The sequence below is a fragment of the Bipolaris victoriae genome, assembly GCF_000527765.1.
Source record: "Bipolaris victoriae FI3 unplaced genomic scaffold scaffold_44, whole genome shotgun sequence".
Lineage (NCBI taxonomy): Eukaryota > Fungi > Ascomycota > Dothideomycetes > Pleosporales > Pleosporaceae > Bipolaris > Bipolaris victoriae.
In genome coordinates this window covers 138687-157318 of record NW_014575348.1, presented here as the reverse complement: position 1 = coordinate 157318, position 18632 = coordinate 138687, and the positions used below count along the sequence as shown (strand labels likewise).

The window sequence follows — 18632 nt, the reverse complement described above, 5'->3', positions numbered from 1 at the left end:
GCCAGGTACGCAGCTCACCAGCTCTGGGTCCGCCCCAACTAGCCAGGAAAGACACTTTGTCATCTCATAATTAGGCACGGCCCGCATCCTGGAATCGGCCTGGATTGCATTACGTTGCCTTGTGCGCCATTGCAACTGTGCGACTGCCTTCCCGTCTCTTGCTTCGTGTCTGAATTGGGGTCATGGATGGTCGCTGACCCAAGCCCGCTCGTCCTCCAACCTTGGTCCCTTAATCATAGTAGCCTGGCCGTAGTCGTGACAACCTACTTACACACACCACAATGGCCGACACCGAGCCCCCACCAATAACACAAATACAGGCCTCGGACGCCGAGGAAAAGGCCGCTGCCATGGGAGAAAATGAGACGCCTGCCGCAGCCCTAGAAAAAACAACGGACGACGAGGAGAAGAAAGAGGCGGAACAGACGGACGAGGATGAGGACGAAGACGACGAAGACGACGAAGACGACGATGACGACAGTGACTCTGATGCAGGCTCCGAGCATGCCTCGCCTGCCCCGGATAAGGCAGAAACAGAGACAGACAAGGCAGCAAATGCAGAATCAGAAGCACCAGCAGTAAAACCCTCTCGGGAAGAAGCCGACACCTCAACATCTACAACCGAGGCACCAGCGTTATCCGTCCCGGATACCTCAGACCCGCCGCGCACCTCGGAGCAGATGTTCGACCAGCGCCTCCCCCTCGAATCCCGCTCACGAACAGACTCGCAGTCGACCGTCGCCACCACCGCAACCCGCCCCTCGACGCGCAGCTCCCTCGTCTTCGTCGTTACTGCGCTCGAGACCATTGCCGCTTCCAAGGATGCCCGCAAGAACAAAAAGTTGGGCGACAGCACCAATGCCGCCCTGTCTGCCATCAAGAACGAGGGTGACCCCGCGCGCATCAACCCCGAGGTCCTATTCGAACCCCTTCAACTCGCCTCAGAGGCCCCCAATGTCCCCGTCTCTATCACCGCCCTCGACTGCATCGGCAAGCTCATCAGCTACTCCTACTTCTCCGTCCCTACCGACCCCCGCCCTGACAACAGCGAGGCACCGCCCCTAATTGAAAGGGCCATAGACACAATATGCGATTGTTTTCAGGGTGAGGCCACGGCCCCAGAGATCCAGCTGCAGATTGTAAAGTCCCTGCTCGCCGCCATATTGAACGACAAGATTGTGGTACATGGAGCCGGATTGCTCAAGGCTGTGCGACTCACGTACAACATCTTCCTCCTATCAAAGTCGAGTGCAAACCAGCAGGTTGCTCAAGGTGCACTGACCCAGATGGTCGGCACTGTTTTTGAAAGAGTCAAGGCCAGATTGGCTGCCAAGGAAGCTCGGCTGAATCTGTCACGCGTGTCTCTCAACGACAAGAACATTTCTGGAGAGAGTGTACATCGGGGAGAACCTAGTCCAACAGGCTTCGACGGTGATGAGCCCAATGGCGAGGATGAGCCTGATGAATCAGCCACGCCCAACGACAAGGCCGTCGACCAACACACCGGGCCCAAAATTACACTACAAAGCTTTGAAAACAATATGAGCTTCAACGACGACCGTATACACGATAATGCGCCAACGCTCGTGACTCGGATCAAAGCCAAGGCTGGCTCGCGGCAGGTCTCGGGCCAAGACGGCGCCTCGCCTCACATCAACACTGAAGAAGAGGAAGAGGACGAGATATTTGTCAAAGATGCGTACCTAGTCTTCAGAGCCATGTGCCGGCTGAGCACAAAGAGTCTGTCAGTTGACCACGCTCACGATGTGCGGTCGCAGGGCATGCGCTCCAAGCTTCTCTCACTGCACATGATCCACACCATCTTGTTCAATAACATTGCTGTCTTTGAATCACCCTACGCTACCATACGCAGTGGCAGCGATGAGCCTACAAGTTTCATTCAGGCGGTCAAGCAATACCTGTGTTTGAGCCTTAGTCGGAATGGTGCAAGTTCAGTAAAGCAGGTGTTCGAAGTGGCCTGTGAGGTATTCTGGCAGATGCTCAAGTTCCTGCGCATATCACTCAAGAAGGAAGTCGAGGTGTTTCTCAAGGAAATTTACCTGGCAACATTAGACAAGCGAAGTGCCCCTGCATTTCAGAAGCAATACATTTTGACAATATTTGGAAGGCTGGCTGCAGACCCCCGAGCCCTGGTAGAGATCTATCTCAACTATGACTGCGACCGCACCGCACTTGACAACATGTTCCAACGCGTTGTGGAGCACCTGTCCAAGATTTCAAGCAACCCTGTCACAATCACACCAATGCAGCAGCAGGCGTATCAGGAGCAGCGGGAAAAGCAGGCCAAGCAAATGGACTGGCAAACCCGAGGCACCCTGCCCCCCTCGCTCACTACAGCCTCCATGAACTCTTCACATGAGACTGAACAGAGCTTTCCTCAAGAATATGCTATGAAGCAAGAGTCGCTGGAGGCATTGGTTGAGATACTGCGCTCGCTCGTCAACTGGGCGCAACAGGCGCTTCCCGAGAATACAAAGGCAGTCCATTCAAGCTTGCGCCCATCACTAGATGACCTTAGAGTATCCATAGACACGCGAACGCTCGCAGAGTCTCCAATGATTGGTGCAGACTCTGGCACAGTCACGCCGCTTGCGGAAGATGACTACAGCCAGCTCGAAAAGGCCAAGCAGCGGAAGACTGCTCTGACGAATGCATTGAAGCAGTTCAACTACAAGCCGAAACGTGGGCTCAAGACGCTCATAGCAGAGGGCTTCATTCCCTCGAACAAGCCTGAAGACGTTGCTCGTTTCTTTTTGGATAATGACCAAATCGACAAGACGGCACTTGGCGAATTTCTCGGTGAGGGCGATCCAGAGAATATCGCCATCATGCATGCTTTTGTAGACTTGATGGACTTTTCAAAGACACGCTTCACCGACGCCCTACGACGTTTCCTTCAGAGCTTCCGATTGCCCGGTGAAGCCCAGAAAATTGATCGTTTCATGCTGAAGTTTGCGGAAAGATATATTACTGGCAACCCCAACGCATTCGCCAACGCCGATACAGCATACGTCTTGTCGTATTCAGTCATTATGCTGAACGTCGACCAGCATAGCAAGAAGATGAAGGGCCCCCGCATGACACCGGCTGACTTCATCAAGAACAACCGCGGTATCAATGACAATGCTGATCTCCCGGAGGAGTATCTCCAAGGCATATTTGATGAAATCTCACGAAACGAGATCGTCTTGAACACAGAACAGGAGGCTGCTGCCGACAAAGGCTTAATCAACCAGCAGCCTACTGGCGGACTGTCAAGTATTGGTCAAGTACTGACAGGAAGTGCTCGCGACTCTCAGCGAGAAGCAATTGTTCAGGCTTCAGAAGCAATGGCCAACAAAACCGAGCAGCTCTACAAACAGCTCCTTCGTGCTCAGCGGAGAACAGCCGCCACTCCCACTGTATCCAAATTCATTCCTGCTTCATCCTCCAAGCATGTCGGTCCAATGTTCGAAGTCGCCTGGATGCCTGTCCTGACCGCTCTCTCTGGCCAAGCCCAGGATCACAACATTGAAATTATTCGCCTGTGCATTGAAGGCATCAAGTTATCAATTCGCATTTCATGTTTGTTTGACCTCGATAACTCGCGACAAGCTTTCGTCGCCTTCCTCTCACGCTTCACGAACCTTTACAACGTGAGCGAGATGAAGGTGAGGAATATGGAGGCTCTGAAAGCATTGATCGAAATCGCACAAACAGAGGGAAACCTACTCCGAGAATCATGGCGCGAGGTACTCACCTGCGTGTCTCAACTGGACCGTTTCCAGCTCATCTCTGCTGGTATCGACGAGCGCGCCGTTCCCGATGTGCTTAAGTCTAGTTCGGGAACTTCGCAGCCGCGCAAAAACCTCAACGTCCCAGGGAAGAACCGGCGAGCAAACTCGACAGCAGGCAACTTCGGCTTCCATTCGGAAGTGGCCGAGGAAAGTCGGTCAGTCGAAATCGTTAGAGGGGTAGACCGCATTTTCACCAACAGCGCAAATCTATCGGGAGAAGCGATTGTCGATTTTGTCAAAGCACTCACTCAAGTCAGCTGGCAGGAAATTCAATCCTCCGGTCAGAGCGAGTCGCCGCGTACTTACAGCTTGCAAAAGTTGGTAGAAATCAGTGGCTACAACATGACGCGTGTACGTTTCGAGTGGACCAATATCTGGCAGGTACTGGGCGCTCACTTCAACGACGTGGGCTGCCACACCAACACTAACGTTGTCTATTTTGCTCTGAACTCGCTGCGGCAGCTGTCGATGAAGTTCATGGAGATTGAGGAGCTGCCTGGTTTCAAGTTCCAGAAAGACTTTTTGAAGCCTTTTGAGCACATTATCAACAACACCAACGTCGTGTCCGTCAAAGACATGGTACTACGCTGCTTGATTCAGATGATTCAGGCACGGGGTGAGAACATTCGCTCGGGTTGGAAAACTATGTTCGGTGTCTTCACTGTGGCTGCGAGAGAGCCTTACGGTACGTTGAAATTGGTTCAGGTCATGTATAGTCACTAACGAAAAGCAGAGGGCATCGTCAACCTTGCATTTGAGAACGTCACTCAAGTGTACAACACACGATTTGGCGTCGTCATATCGCAAGGCGCCTTTGCTGACCTGATTGTATGCCTTACTGAGTTCTCAAAGAATTTCAAGTTCCAGAAGAAGTCACTACAGGCGATAGAACTTTTGAAGTCGTCTGTACCCAAGATGCTCCGGACGCCTGAATGTTCGTTGTCTGCTCGCGCCGGCTACTTGAAAGAATCCGAAACGGCCTCTTCGATACCAAAGCAGCCCAGCCGGCAAACGCAGGAAGAGCAGTTTTGGTTCCCTGTCCTCTTTGCTTTCCACGACGTCTTGATGACTGGCGAGGATTTGGAAGTGCGGTCAAGAGCCTTGAGTTATCTATTCGACACTCTGATCAGCTACGGTAACAACTTTCCCCGTGAATTTTGGGACATGCTTTGGCGGCAGCTGCTGTACCCAATCTTCATGGTATTGAAATCCAAGTCGGAGATGACAAAGGTTTTGAACCACGAAGAGCTTTCCGTCTGGCTTTCGACAACCATGATCCAGGCTCTGCGCAACATGATTAAACTTTTCACACACTTTTTCGATTCGTTGGAGTACATGCTCGACCGCTTCCTCGATCTTCTGGCACTTTGCATATGTCAAGAGAATGACACATTGGCACGCATTGGCAGCAACTGCCTCCAGCAGCTTATATTGCAAAATGTTCAAAAGTTTACGCCAGGCCATTGGAGCCAGGTTGTGAGAGCGTTCGTTGATCTCTTCCAAAGGACAGAAGCTACCGCATTATTTTCTGCAGCCACCAGCGGATCTTCACCACAGCACCCTCCAGTGAATGGATCGGGAAACTCGGCAGACAACATGACACCAACAACAGATGGACCAACGGGCGAGCTCTCCCTGCAGACACCTGCGGAAGAGCCAAAGGTAGACAACGCGCTTGGCATCAACGGCCTGTCAAACGCACAGAAGCCATCCCTCGTCGCCTCAGAGTCTACCAGTACCCTTGGTGGCGAGCAACGCATGCCCTCTCCGCTGCCCAAACGCCAAACACAAGAGCTTGAGGACTATCGTCCTGAAGGCCAAGACCTCCAACAGCCTCCTGTTGTGGTCACCGCCGCTCGCCGACGTTTCTTCAACCAAATCATAACCAAATGTGTTCTTCAGTTGCTCATGATCGAGACGGTTCAAGAGCTCTTCACCAACGATGCCGTCTACGAAAAGATTCCCTCAGGAGAACTCTTGCGTCTGATGGCCGTACTGAAGAAATCGTACCACTTTGCAAAGCGCTTCAATGCGAACCGCGACTTGCGGTCCCGACTCTTCAGGGAAGGTTTTATGAAGCAGCCGCCGAATCTGCTCAAGCAGGAAAGCGGATCTGCGTCAGTCTACGTGAGCATTCTCTTCCGAATGTACCACGACACGTCCAACGACCGCGCTGCCTCGCGCGCGGACACTGAAGCTGCGCTGATCCCCCTGTGCGAAGACATCATCGCGTCCTATGTGGAGCTCGATGAGGAAACCCAGCAACGCAACATTGTCACTTGGCGACCTGTTGTTGTCACCGTGCTGGACGGCTACACTGGTCTTCCCAACGCCGACTTTGAAAAGAACATTGATCTTTTCGCACCTCTGGTAGTCGGGCTCCTGGGCACTGAGATGGCACCAGACATTCAGCGCAGCGTGCAGGCACTTGTGGGGCGCATTTTCGAAACTAAACTTGGAATGGCCAAGGTACCGCTCATGCCGGCCGCCAGTCGGAGTCCGCGGGGAAGTTTTATAGGCAGCCCTACGATGGCGATGCAGAGGAGGTTCAGCACAAGCAAGGGCGGGAGGTAGTGTTTCAGATTTGTTTTTTCGGCGTTTTATTTCAAAGATACCCTTTTTAGGGGGTTTTACAATTTAACTCGATCGAGGAGAATAGTAGGGGTTTCTTTTTCACATGGCTTCTAGCCTGACGGCAGCTTTGGGGTCTGTGTTTTGCATCTTTGGTTCCTCCACTGCTGGAGAGGGGTGTTCCTCTTTTTCCATATTTGTGCATCTGTGACGACAGGCGTTTGGCTCTAGACACGAAAAGGTGAATGATACTGAGTAATGAGGCTGGCATTACGCTGTATGAACAAATGTACATTTGGATATGTTATTCAAGCTAAAAGAATCCCCTTAGGTTGGTTCCATTTTAGTGAGCAAACAAATCTTCTTGCTAATCTCCATAGAGACTTTTATGTAGTTGTTGTAATAGATAGCAGCTGAAAACTCGGCTTGTTCCGTCAAAGATGAGGCTCGAGTCTTTTTTTTGGTGTAATAATCTTGTAGTTTGGTACTACTATCAACCTTGGCAAAGCTTATTTCAATTGTAAGTACTATTTACTTGGAAGCACTCGTAGTATAGTTGAATGATTTCGCGGCATAATTGTCCTCACGTGATAACACGAGACGAATAACTGGGTTGATCTTATGTCACAGCTTCCACGAAATGAAGGGCTTCAGGCTGTTAGTGGGTAAAACACAGTGGTAGTACAATATCAGCGGCGGTATTGCGGATATGAAAACGCCCAAGCTTTGTCGATCTGGTAGACAGGTTTAGTCAGCCCCTACTGGTTATTTTCGCCACCTCTATTCCATTTCAACTCCACTCGTACTATTAGACTTTGAACAACTGCTATCATGGAACAGCCATGTCCTCTCATAGAGCAGCCTGGTACCCCTAAACATCGCCGCACCACTCCTCTGAGTAGGGATGATCGGTTGAGGATTCATACATTATGGAAAGCTGGTCATAAACAGCAATGGATAGCAGACCATCTTGGCTTCAAACTTCGTCAAGTGACGTACGTACTTAGCGGACCCGTAACACCACGAAAGAAGACTGGTCGGCCTAAGAAAAAACCAGCATCAGAGGAGGAGGTACAGGAACTCAGAGATGGGCTGCAGAATTTGAACAGCAGACTACTCGAGTTGAAGCAGGGGGTGCAAGGTCCCAGTAATGGGCAAAAAAGTATCAAAAATGGGCCAGAGAGCTTTAATGGAAAATCCCAAGGCATAAATAATGGTCTGCAGCATGTAGAGCATCAACCACAAGATGTTCAACAAGTTCCGCAGCAAGTATACCATGGGCATCATTTGCCAGGACATATCAGCCAGGTGCCACAACCAGTACACCATCATGGGATTCCAGGGCAAGTCCACCAATTGCCGCAACACCCACATCAGGTGCTTCCACAAAACCTTCATCAGGTACCGCATCATATTCATCAGGCGCCACAACACATCCATCCAGTACCACAGTCGATTCATAAGGCACCGCATCAAATCTACCAGGCACCACAGCAGGTCCATCAGTTATCACAAAACGTACCTCAGGGGCCACCACGGAATGTAGTCCCGGAACCGCAACAAACAACAAGAGCCCAGGAGCCGCCAAAGCAAATACCGGGACTCCAGCAGCCGCAACAGCACGTAGTCCCGGAACTGGAAAAAGACACCAGAAGTCCAGGAACCGCAGATATCAGGGGATGAAGAGTCGCAAGATACGGCCATCGAGACGCCATCAAACGTTGTAGATAAAGAACTAGATACGAAATGCGTAGATCGGGAGCAGGAGCATGCCGTTCAGAAGGAGCAAAAGACATAACTACAAAAAGACGGATCAGGAGCCTCAAGACTCTCCAAAGTCACAGAGGACTACCAAGAGTCAGAGCATGAAGACAATGAGTGGCAAAATAGTGGGATTGAAGGGGAAAACAAAGAGGGTAGATGAGAGGAGGTGAAGGTAATACATCGCACCGTCACTACAATCAGTCTAATTATTCTACTTTCATCATAATACCACTTTAACCAAAATACAATTTTTTTTAAAGTAGCTACTATTTTCAAACCCCATACCAACTTCTCAATATCTTACTCATTTGGCCCACAACTCAACAATCAATCACCAAACATCCCATCCCATCCCTTCAAAAAAGAAAATCCGTACAAGCTCTCACACCATCCCCACATCACCCCCCCACCCCTTCCACCTACCACTAAACATTTTTTCCAACCCAAAAAAATAATTTCTCGAACCGCAAAAGAAAAGGGCGTCTACGGATGAGACAAGAGCAAAAGGATAAAAAAAGAAAGCGACCGATGTGGGACTCGAACCCACAGCCTCAGCCTTAGGAGGGCTGCGCGCTACCATTGCGCCAACCGGCCTTGTTTGATTTGATGGAAGATTTCAGTCTTGTTTTGAATATATATCGCGATGTTTAGTACTTGGGCGGACGAGATGCGCCACATGCGCCCCCCCCTCCCCCATCGCAGTACAGCAATACACGTACCTGGAAACCTAGAGAATTTTTTTCTCAACACGTAGGAAGGAAAAAAAAAAGACAAGCTATAGAGTTTCTACATGCGTCTCTTGTACAAATACTCTCTACCTAGACGAAAAAATCCGCAAACTGTATAGAAGAGTAGAAAAGTGAAAGAAGAAGAAAAAAAAAGGTATCATTTAAACAGTCAAGAACATAATACCCCCCTCTACACCTACACCTACATGACCTCTCTCTCCCCCAGAAGAACACACGCTTTTCCATAACTGTACAAAAAAAAATATCCTTACGCGGCACCCCCAGAGAAAAAAACCTCATCCTCAAAAAGAAAGATAGGGAGAAAAGAGAAGAAGGGGAGATATAAAGGGTCGATGAATCACGCACTCTCCGCCCTTCCACTCCCCCTCCTCGCAACCCTCGCGACGCTCTCTCCACGCTCAGCCTCATACCCCGGATCCTCACTCAATTCACTCATACTCTCTGCATTACTCAGCATACTGGCGCGTTTGCTCTGCCAAACAGGTACATTGCCATCACTCGGTGTGCCTGGTCTGGACGACGAAGTCGGGTTTGCCGTTTGTTTAAGTATAGGACTAGGAGGTTGACGAGCGGACTGCGCTGTTCCTTGGGAAATGAGAGTGGAACTGGAGCGGAGGGAGGATTTGCGACTGGTAGTCGTGCTGCTGGATGCGTTACTCCAGCGGCGCTCGCGGGATTCGAGGGGGCGGAGGCGGGCGTCGAGGTCGAGGTCGGTGGTTGTGGGGGTGGTGCTGCGGGAGGAGGAGCGGGAGTGGGAGCGGTCTCTGTTGCGGGTTGGTTGGAGGAGGCTGGAGCGGCGCTTGCGGGAAGAGCCCGTGTGGGAGAGAGTGCGGTGGTGGGCGTGGTGACCGGATTTCTCGACGTCAGCGCTGCGGCTGCTGAGGCCGCGGGCACGCTTCCAGCCGCGCCAGCCAGTCCACCAGAGCCAGCCGCCTTCTTCGCGGGCGATTTCGCGTTGGCGGGCGCGGACGCGCTTGCGGAGTTCGGCTCGTCGTTCGTTTTCCGTGGCCCAGTATTCATTTCTGTAGACTTCCCATTCTTGGCGAAAGTCGGGTGTGAATGGCTTTGGTAAGAGAAGCAGCTTGATGTAGTCGCCTCCAGGCGCAATGTCTTCCTCGGCATACTCCTTGCCATCCTCGACTATACGGTGTCTTGGTCGACCTCCATCCAACGCATGCTTACTCTCTTGTGCGACATTGATAAAGTGATATGAGCTTCCTCCAGTCTCTCCGCCCCAAAGACCACCGGAGAATGGCACAACGAAATGCGCCCACTCGACCAATTCTCTCCACCATGGCCCTCTTATGACGACAATCTTGGCATTCATACCCCTCAGCCCGCGGTTGGCAACACCAATCCAGCGCCGTGGCCACCGGACTCCTCTCTCCCATTGTCCAGTTGCCCAGAACAGAAGGGCAGTCACAACACCTGTGATGAAGCCGACCTTCTGTAGCATATCAAGTAGCCAGTATTGTGAACCGCCAATTCCCTTGCCGTCCTCCCGCGGCCGTAGCCACAGTAGGTAGAAGCAGAAGCCTATCCATACTGCCAGCAGCGTAAGCACAAAAGTGTTTTGCCGGCGCCGCGCGCGCAAGGTGAGGTACTGGCTGCGGAGACTAGCTTCTAGGATGAGAAGATTCAAGTATATCTGGGGCGGGGACGATGGGAGTAGGGCCGTGGGGTCGCTAATAACGGGCGGTCGCGGGGTTTTGATGGTAGGGAGTCGGTCGTTTGCGTCGTGGGGGCCGTGTGCGAGTATCGAGGCCGAGTATGGCGGCGGGTCTCTCTCCATGCTCTCGGCGAGCTTGTTTACGTTTGTGCTGGGCGGCGGAGCGCCTTTGACCATCTGGTCCAGGGTCTGGTTCGCCATTTTGCGTGTGGTGTTCACCGTCCGTGGCGTGCTTCTGTGACGTCGACTGCGTCTGCGTCTGGCGATGACATGTGAGGCCCGAGTCACAGGAGCCGAGAGTTGTACAGTAGTAGTAGTAGTAGCAGCAGCAAGGGCAGAGCGCTATTGCATGGCGATATATGTGCCGGGAGAACGCGTCCCTGGGTTTGTGACTTTCACGTGAAGATGCAAGGGTCTCGTGCTCATATCGAACGAGAGAGGGACAGACAGAGGGTGTCGTGTATGCGTGACTTGGATGGCATGGGAGGATGCAGCCGCTGGCCTAGCCGGGAGCGGTGAGGACCAGGATTGCTGGCACCGTTGTGTGTCTACCCCACCACGCCTAGCATCGTATAGGCAGGCCGGGCTGGGAGGTTTCGACGACATGAGGTGACACGTCCTAGGCCATGCACTAGATCAAGACGTGGACGGGACGGGGCCGGGGCAGACTGCATGCAGGGCCTCATGTGAGGAGATCATCTCTGCACCCGCCGGCCATGGGAGGGGTACCGTCCACCCGGGCGGAGTCTCTACACCCACAACCCATCACGAGTCGACTGCATCTAAACAAAAAAAAACTATGCTAACATTGTCATGCCTGCAGTTGGAGAGGCTCTACTAACCAAACGCCAAGCTGTTCACAACCCAACCGACAAACGCCCAATACTATGCACATCTGTCTATCCACCCAATTCTATCCGCGTCTTCGTTCCTGTTCTCTCCGCCTGACTTCCTCCATCTCCTCTAACATCACCCGGTTGAACTGCTCCCACCCGTCCAGGTACACATGGTGACCCGCCTTGTTGATGATGATGACCTTGGCAATGCCATGATCTTGCTTCTTCTCCTCGGGCGATGCCTTTGCCAATATGCGTTCACGCTCCTGTTTCATCTTCTCCTCCGCAGCGAACCCGCCCGCAACATCCATCCAGTCATTTTCTCCGTACATGAAGATGACAGGGAAACCCTTCTCGCGCTGCGCGGCCGGTTCAGAGCTTGCAGATTGGTTTGGTGGGGCATCGCCATCCACAAAAGGCGTGTCATGTGCTTGTATCCACTGCCGCCCTACGCCCTGTATCCTCCGAATCAGAGGGCTGCGGGCAAACGCACCGGGGGCTAGGAGGTATGACAGCGCATACTCTGAACTACCGCGCTGGCGGAACAGAGCGTAGCTGTAGTCGTGCAGTGCCTGCGCTTCCTCTTCGGGCAAATGTGAGAACCGACGTGATGTCCATCCCGACACAAGACGCGGTCCAAGAGGTCCTGACCAGCGGACAAAGGTAAAGGGAGATACCATATTTGCTTCCCAGAGTGAATACAACCACCATGGTAATCGTCGTTTGGGTGGCTCCTTGCCGTCTTTTGCTGGGGCTGGGACATGTTAGTTGTGTGCTGACACCACGAACCCTGGTCTAAACGTACCTTTCCCCCCCTTTTGCTGGTTCATGAAATTGTTTTTATCCGCAGTTGACGCCTGCACCCCGCTTTGGTTCGTCTCGGCAGCGTCCTGGGTAAACTCGTTCGCCATGGTTGAATCCTGGGGTCCGGGCATCTCCTCATCGACTGCATATGGGTCTTCTGGTATGCCCACTGGGGAAGCCAGGATCAACTTGTTCAGATGGCCCGGATACTTCAATGCGTAGGCCACAGCCAGGTATCCACCCAGACTATGGCCCAGCAGTGTGAAGCGCTCCAACCCTCGCTTGATCCTCCATTCCTCGAGCGCGTCCACGAACCACGACTCGGTTTCTGCAATCTTGCCCTCCTTGTCTTTGGCGTGGATCTTGAACGGCGGCCGGCTACTTCGTCCCATGCCTAGCAGATCCAGTGCATAGACCTTCCAACCCTCGGCACGCGATATGGCCTCAAAGTTGCGATAAAAGAAGCCCAATCCAGCACCATAGCCATGCAACATGACCAGATTGTTCTCCACCTCCTCACCCAAGCGCTCGACAGAAAACTCATTGAGCGCGCGATCCTTGCCACTCAACTCGACCATCTGCGAGTTCCATCGTCGTGGGCCATAAGGGTCGTTGGCCGCAGTAGTCGTGGTGTGGTCTTCGGGGTGTTTCGGTGGCGCATTCAGGTCGACGGACGAAGGCACTGCAGAGCCTGAGGCGGCGCCCGTTTGCGTGTGTGTCGGTGGGCTCTGGAGGTGGGGGACAAAAGAGAGGACGCGGTGTTCGGTTGCCATAGGGGAGAGACCAGCCCACCACTGCTCGAAGCCTGCCTTTGCTGACAGCGGGAACCATTTGGAGAAGCGACCTTGTGCCTCTCCTTGCTCCTTTGCGCGCTGGCTTGCCAGCATACTTTGCTGGCCTCCCTGAGCGCCTTCTGGATGATCCGGGGCCGCCATGGTGGAATTCGCTTTGCTTTCGATACGAATGGGAGTGCTGAGGCTCAGGCTGATGTAACTTGCGCCACCAAATCCAACGCTCTTATGAAGCACGCTGCGGGCAGTTGGTCGTGCCAGATAGGACTGGAGCATTCGCAGGCGCACCGTGTATGCAGACAGGGGATTCTTTGTTATAGTAAATGTTCGCAGGCGCGAACTCAGAGTAGGTGGCGGTATGATTGCGGTATTTGTGGTGTCGCAGAGCGCCCTGAGGCGCTGACTGCGATGAAGTAAATTGGGGCGAAGTGCTGACGTCGACGCTCTGGACGAGTTCGGATGGCGAATGGAGATTGCGACACGGAGATAGTAGTGAACACCGGGCCGTATCGACCAAGACGTCGGGCGAATTCTCAGCCCGCCCCGTCACACCAAGTATGGAGTATACTTACGTATCATGTAAGGGCTGAGGTGGGCAAGCCGGGTATGTACATGCGTCAATCCTGACAACGAAGCGAGCAGAGAAACAGGTGTTCAGAATGCCATGTGCCATTGCTCAAGGCACCATCGATAAAAGTCACTTGAGCCTCATCACCTGCCTGGCCGCGCGCACTACCGCCCCCCACCAATCACGATCCCCTGATCCCCCACACCGATGACCAAGACATTCCTTTGGCGGCATTCAATCCGTTGCCTTGAATCTTCACCGTCATAGGCACAAGATAGAAATAGCCGGGAGAGTTTGTATGTATGTATTGTTGCTTTGTCATGTACATCGTAATATGGTATCCCTCGCTATGCAAACAGGAAGAAACAAAAACTCCGGTCCCAATGCAAATGTCCTGCATGCATGTAGTGTACAGTAATCGCCTTTAGCTCCCTCGTATTCTTACAATCTCTCGGCTCGCCATCAAAAGCATTCGCTATCGCTCGACGCATATTTCTTCTTTCTCAGGTGCTGCAGTGAAATGCGCCATGGAATCCAACAGGTCTCTTTGTCGGTGAAGTTATCGTGCCGGAGTGTGGCAGACTACCAGAATGATTTGTCCATTTTTAATCCGGAGTTTCTTGTTGTATGTTGAGGGTTGGCATTCGGCGTTGCGACGCTGTCGTGTGGACTTGACTTCCGGCAACATGTCCTCAGGCGAAGAAACCTCAACTCCCATTTCCGAGCAACCAGCGACTCTGTTCGGCCAGCCGTATGCGTATGTACTGATTAAACATTACGCCAGTCTTGATTTCTCTCACACAAACGGCTTGGGCTCTTGTGCAAACGGCACAGAGTTGGCACTGGTTACACTCTGCAGGCTCATCCTGGTATCCCTTTTGTAGTTTGCGCTTCCTGGCCTATATTGTTTTTGAAGACGACCGCTGTTGCTAGAACTTCCAGAGTCCGTCCTGGTCTGAGCAGCAAACGGCCGCTGTGGGAGTCCCATGCCCTGCTTTTCGAACAGTGCTTCCTGGCTCATGGGCACCTGGCTCATCGGTGCCTGGTTCAGCACACTTTGCGGCTCCGGGCGCCGCTTTCGCTTCATGCAGCACCAGTTGCGGTCGTATGGATAGGCCCAGAAGAGATAGCAGACGGTCCATATGACGGCAATGGCGGGTATAAGTCCGAGGCAGATGATGAGGGCGATGGCGGTTCCTGTGATTGCTGGGCCGTCACTGCTGGACCCTCCCAGAAAGCGCGCTTCAAGGTGGTTGATTGCAGGCATAGTGGATGTACTTTATTCAACTGAGGTGGTCGATGTATTTTCTGGCGACAAGGAGGAGCGGTATGTTAATGCGAATGAACAGTCACGGTGGGGGTTATGGTCAGATTGCTATAGAAACGACTGGACGAAAATGGGTGCACAACGTTCGAATAGCGAGGGGTGAAAGGCGGTAATCACCTGTGAAAGTGGATAGATGTTGAAACACAAAGGTATTGCACTTGCCGACGAAGCGCTTTGTATGCGGGCCTCAAAGGAGCCCACTCTCGGAAACGTCATGGGGCATCGAGGGTGAACATGACGCATATAGCCATTATGCCGAGCCTTTTGACACTGTGGCGTTTACGTACTAACTATACGCTACTACGCGCGTGGTGTAGATCCAAGTCTTCCAAGTAGTAGTCCAGCTGCCGCCGAGCCCAACTCGTCATTCACTGAAGCCGTAGCAGCACTCTATCTCGGCACAGTGCATTCCTTTCGAATGAATGGCACAGCATTCACCTGCGTGCACGGAGTTTGCTGTTGTTACAGAAGTAGCGAGGATATAGGGGATCTCCCGTTGTCAGACATGACGCTACCCGCGTGCCGTACCAGCCGTAAGGCCAAAAACCTGAAGGATTGTGAGCGCCACAGGTGACCAGGTCATTGACGTATTGTGGCCTGTAGCGTAGCGTTAGCCCTGGTTTTCGCTACCGGACTCGGAAGACCCGGCGATGACAGCATGGATGCAGGGCCAGGCCCTGGCCAGAGAACATCAATCTGTGGGGAAAGGGTCTGCAGTGCGCGCACTCAGGCATCGAATCCCAGGCCAGCACAATCCGCTTCGACTCTCTTCCGAAGAGCCTCAAACCGTCGTTGCAGCCATAAAATGAAGGACCGTGTCTGCGTCGCGAACTTGTCAGACGGGTGTGGGGCGCCCGTTCCAGCAATAGGCGAAACGCCTTTGCTGCCCAGACGCCGACACACAGAGTCTGAGCCTGAGGCGAGGCGAGGCAAGGCAAGGCGAGGCTGAGTATGTGTACGTACCTCCATGCTTTGCAATCGTCTTGGATATACTGCGCGAGTCGCTGCGCCATATCTCGCGTCTGCCCGCTTCACCCAAGTCAACAACTTCGACCTTCTTGAAGCTCTCGTCATCTGGGCTCGCGTCCTTGGCGGCTCGCAGAGTTGATTGGAAAAGGGCTTCTGTTTCGTGCCATGGCATGGTCGAGTCGCTTTCGGCATGCACCAAGACCAGATTGAACCTTGAACAAGTTCCTAGGCTGTCGTCAGCGACGGAAAACTCGGCTCCAGCATCTCACGACGATGTGACTTGGCGAGACGACGTGCACCACAGGAAATTGGCTCTACTTACGCGCCATGGCCGCAAGTCGATCGTCGGTACGCCATGTACAGACCATTCTCTGCGCGAACCATTTCTGAAACCCAGGAAAAATCCTGATTGGCGCCAGCACTGGAACTACTCCGCCAATAGAGTACGATGAAAATGCATTGCCAGCATTGGTAAATGGTGCACACAGAATGAGACATGCGAACTCAATGCCCGAGTTAGCCGCGTAGCGGTGTGCGATACCAGACACCACCGCTGTTCCTAATGAATGACCAAGAAGCACGATTCGTTCGGGGGGTACGTGGCATTTGTTTAATACCCAGTCTATAACTGCTTCTGCATCGTCCAGTAGCCCAGATTCCGACGGCTCCCCCTTGGAGAGGCCGAAGCCGCGGTAGTCAAATGCCAGCACGAATATTTTGTCTGATGCACCGGCGGAGAATGATCGATACTCGATTGTTCGACGCTCCTGCGCCAAGGTTGCAGAGTTGCCGTGAAAGTAGATAAGCAGCCTTGCTTCTGGGTCTTTGCATAGTGATTTCCAAGCTACTGTATCCTCTATTTTGCTGCCGGTCTTTTCTTCAGTGAAGGCATTTTCGTTCTTCGCATAAACACCGAGTGGTGCAACAAGCCATGCAAACAGTTCATGTTTGTCTTTTGTTGCAATGCGAAAGGGTACAACCTGGTTTTCTGCGTCCGTGAGTATGTACCTTGCTGCTTAGCGCTGGCGTGGGCATGTACGACATACTGAGAAATCCGGTTCTTTCGGGCTCAGTCAGCCATTTTCCAGGAAAAAAGGTGATGTTGTGGAGGTACAGCATTTCTATCTCTGTCAGCCTGAATCAGCTTTAGCTAGTGTCTCGTGAATCCTGACGTTTCTGCACCCATGGCAAGCAGCAAAGCAACGTGGCCGGTATCCATAATAGGCTGACAAAGGATAATACTGTTCCAACAGAATCGGTGATGCCCATGTCGGAGTTGTTTGTGGATGCGAGCGTAGGAGAGAAACGGATGAGGATATGGGCGGGAGCCTAGCGCGTGGCTTCCACAGACCCTTTGTGGCTTCCATTTCTAGATGTCAAGCCACAACAGCCATCAGTCTATAGACTTGCCACAACCTTCATTATCGCCAAAATTTCTGAATAAACGGAGATGGTAGTATGGGCGTCGGGAATGGTATTAGTGTATTTTACTGATAGATACATGATAAGTAGGCTGATACTGTACGTTATTCATAATTCAGTTGTAGGTTAACAAACCGCAAAAATAACATAAATTATTCACCCGCTACAAAGAGATAGGAATAATGTCAACTAACAATCCGCTCTCAATTTTAACCAAAAACTTGTAAAAAGACCACCTGTGTACTGTCCTCTTACCTACGAAATTCCAAACCTGCAACTCATTATTTACTATAAAGATCATCATTCAAACCGGATCCCTTATCCCCCTTCTTTCGCCACTCAACCATCTCATACTGCTCCACCGGTTCCTCGCCATGAAACTCAGGATAAAGCGACGGATGGCGCGCAACGTTAAGCTGCTGATCTGCCAGATTAACGATGCTTGCCGCGCGATGGATGATACTATCCCTAGCCGTCCCGCGCTTCATAATCATCTCCGCTCGCTTGTACTCTTCTGATTGCAGGGCATTTTGTGCATGCACGATTTCCCGGTTCCCTTTAGTGGTGTAGCGCTTGGGTTCGCCAGCTGGGAGCTCGGCGAAGATGCGTGATTCACGGCCGTTGGCGCGCTGGATGCCCGTAGGAGGAGAATAGAAGGAGGAGCCTGAGAAACGGCATGTGGCAGGTACAGAGAGGTAGTTGTTAGGTTCGTACTCTACCCTCGGCGCTTCTGGGGAAACGTGGGGTGAATAGTCGGGGTTGTAGTGAACTGTGTCACCCTCAACGACAGTGAAGGGGCGGTTAGCTGCAGTCTCGACATACGGGTTTTGCACCGTATCCGACGGCTTCTTATCGCGCAAGACCTTGCCCTTTACCTCTTCCCAGGTCGATGGCTTCTTGCTCGCCTTAGGCTCAGCGACACACACATGATCGGTCTCATGTGCGCCACCCAGTTCGACATCCAACTCGGAGGGAGCATTCCTGTGCGAGGACAACCTATTGTGTGCCTCGCGCTCCTTGACCATTTCTGGAGTAATAGGCTTCATCTTACCAGACTCCCACTTCTCAAGCTGCTTCTGCATTCTACGACAATTGGGGCATTTGCCCTTGCTGCGTAGACAGAGCATGGCGGCAAGCATCACGATTAGTAGGACTGCTAGCAGAATGATGAATGCTAAAACCGCATAAGCAAAGGTATCGTCGGTCTTCAGCACACTCGAGGCGGCCTCGGGTGCAGCAGTTGAGACGGGTTGAATAGTAGTTGCAGAAGAGATCGATGGGGTTGTCTGCAAGGCTGTAGATTCTGACGAAAGAGTATCAGTTGAAGGGCTGTCAGTCATTGTTGGTGTGGTAGATGTTGGCAAA

The 18632-nt window shown here is 52.4% G+C and overlaps 8 protein-coding genes across 8 annotated transcripts; 2 read left to right on the top strand and 6 right to left on the bottom strand.

Moving 5' to 3' along the window:
• Window positions 1–680: 680 nt before the first annotated feature.
• Window positions 681–6371, top strand: COCVIDRAFT_99902 (hypothetical protein; the record flags this gene model as incomplete). The annotated part of the gene is made up of 3 exons (XM_014700985.1): window positions 681–3547; window positions 3677–4482; window positions 4528–6371. The coding sequence occupies 3 exons, from the start codon at window positions 681–683 to the stop codon at window positions 6369–6371; spliced, it is 5517 nt and encodes a 1838-aa protein (XP_014556471.1).
• An 828-nt stretch (window positions 6372–7199) lies between these two features.
• COCVIDRAFT_37964 (hypothetical protein) lies at window positions 7200–8166 on the top strand (the record flags this gene model as incomplete). Its single annotated transcript, XM_014700984.1, has 2 exons — window positions 7200–7910; window positions 8014–8166. The coding sequence occupies 2 exons, from the start codon at window positions 7200–7202 to the stop codon at window positions 8164–8166; spliced, it is 864 nt and encodes a 287-aa protein (XP_014556470.1).
• A 1052-nt stretch (window positions 8167–9218) lies between these two features.
• On the bottom strand, window positions 9219–10751 carry COCVIDRAFT_99853 (hypothetical protein; the record flags this gene model as incomplete). Its single annotated transcript, XM_014700983.1, has 1 exon — window positions 9219–10751. The coding sequence occupies one exon, from the start codon at window positions 10749–10751 to the stop codon at window positions 9219–9221; it is 1533 nt and encodes a 510-aa protein (XP_014556469.1).
• A 712-nt stretch (window positions 10752–11463) lies between these two features.
• COCVIDRAFT_99838 (hypothetical protein) lies at window positions 11464–13125 on the bottom strand (the record flags this gene model as incomplete). The annotated part of the gene is made up of 2 exons (XM_014700982.1): window positions 11464–12140; window positions 12192–13125. 2 exons carry the CDS (start codon window positions 13123–13125, stop codon window positions 11464–11466), a joined length of 1611 nt encoding a protein of 536 aa, XP_014556468.1.
• Window positions 13126–14345: 1220 nt separating this feature from the next.
• On the bottom strand, window positions 14346–14816 carry COCVIDRAFT_16161 (hypothetical protein; the record flags this gene model as incomplete). Its single annotated transcript, XM_014700918.1, has 1 exon — window positions 14346–14816. One exon carries the CDS (start codon window positions 14814–14816, stop codon window positions 14346–14348), a length of 471 nt encoding a protein of 156 aa, XP_014556404.1.
• Window positions 14817–15387: 571 nt separating this feature from the next.
• On the bottom strand, window positions 15388–17114 carry COCVIDRAFT_99715 (hypothetical protein; the record flags this gene model as incomplete). The annotated part of the gene is made up of 5 exons (XM_014700981.1): window positions 15388–15473; window positions 15840–16070; window positions 16168–16833; window positions 16892–16966; window positions 17018–17114. 5 exons carry the CDS (start codon window positions 17112–17114, stop codon window positions 15388–15390), a joined length of 1155 nt encoding a protein of 384 aa, XP_014556467.1.
• Window positions 17115–17548: 434 nt separating this feature from the next.
• On the bottom strand, window positions 17549–18406 carry COCVIDRAFT_99698 (hypothetical protein; the record flags this gene model as incomplete). The annotated part of the gene is made up of 1 exon (XM_014700980.1): window positions 17549–18406. One exon carries the CDS (start codon window positions 18404–18406, stop codon window positions 17549–17551), a length of 858 nt encoding a protein of 285 aa, XP_014556466.1.
• Window positions 18407–18436: 30 nt separating this feature from the next.
• On the bottom strand, window positions 18437–18607 carry COCVIDRAFT_99686 (hypothetical protein; the record flags this gene model as incomplete). The annotated part of the gene is made up of 1 exon (XM_014700979.1): window positions 18437–18607. A coding segment is annotated over one exon (171 nt), but the record flags the coding sequence as incomplete, so codon positions are not given.
• Between the last annotated feature and the right edge of the window lie 25 nt (window positions 18608–18632).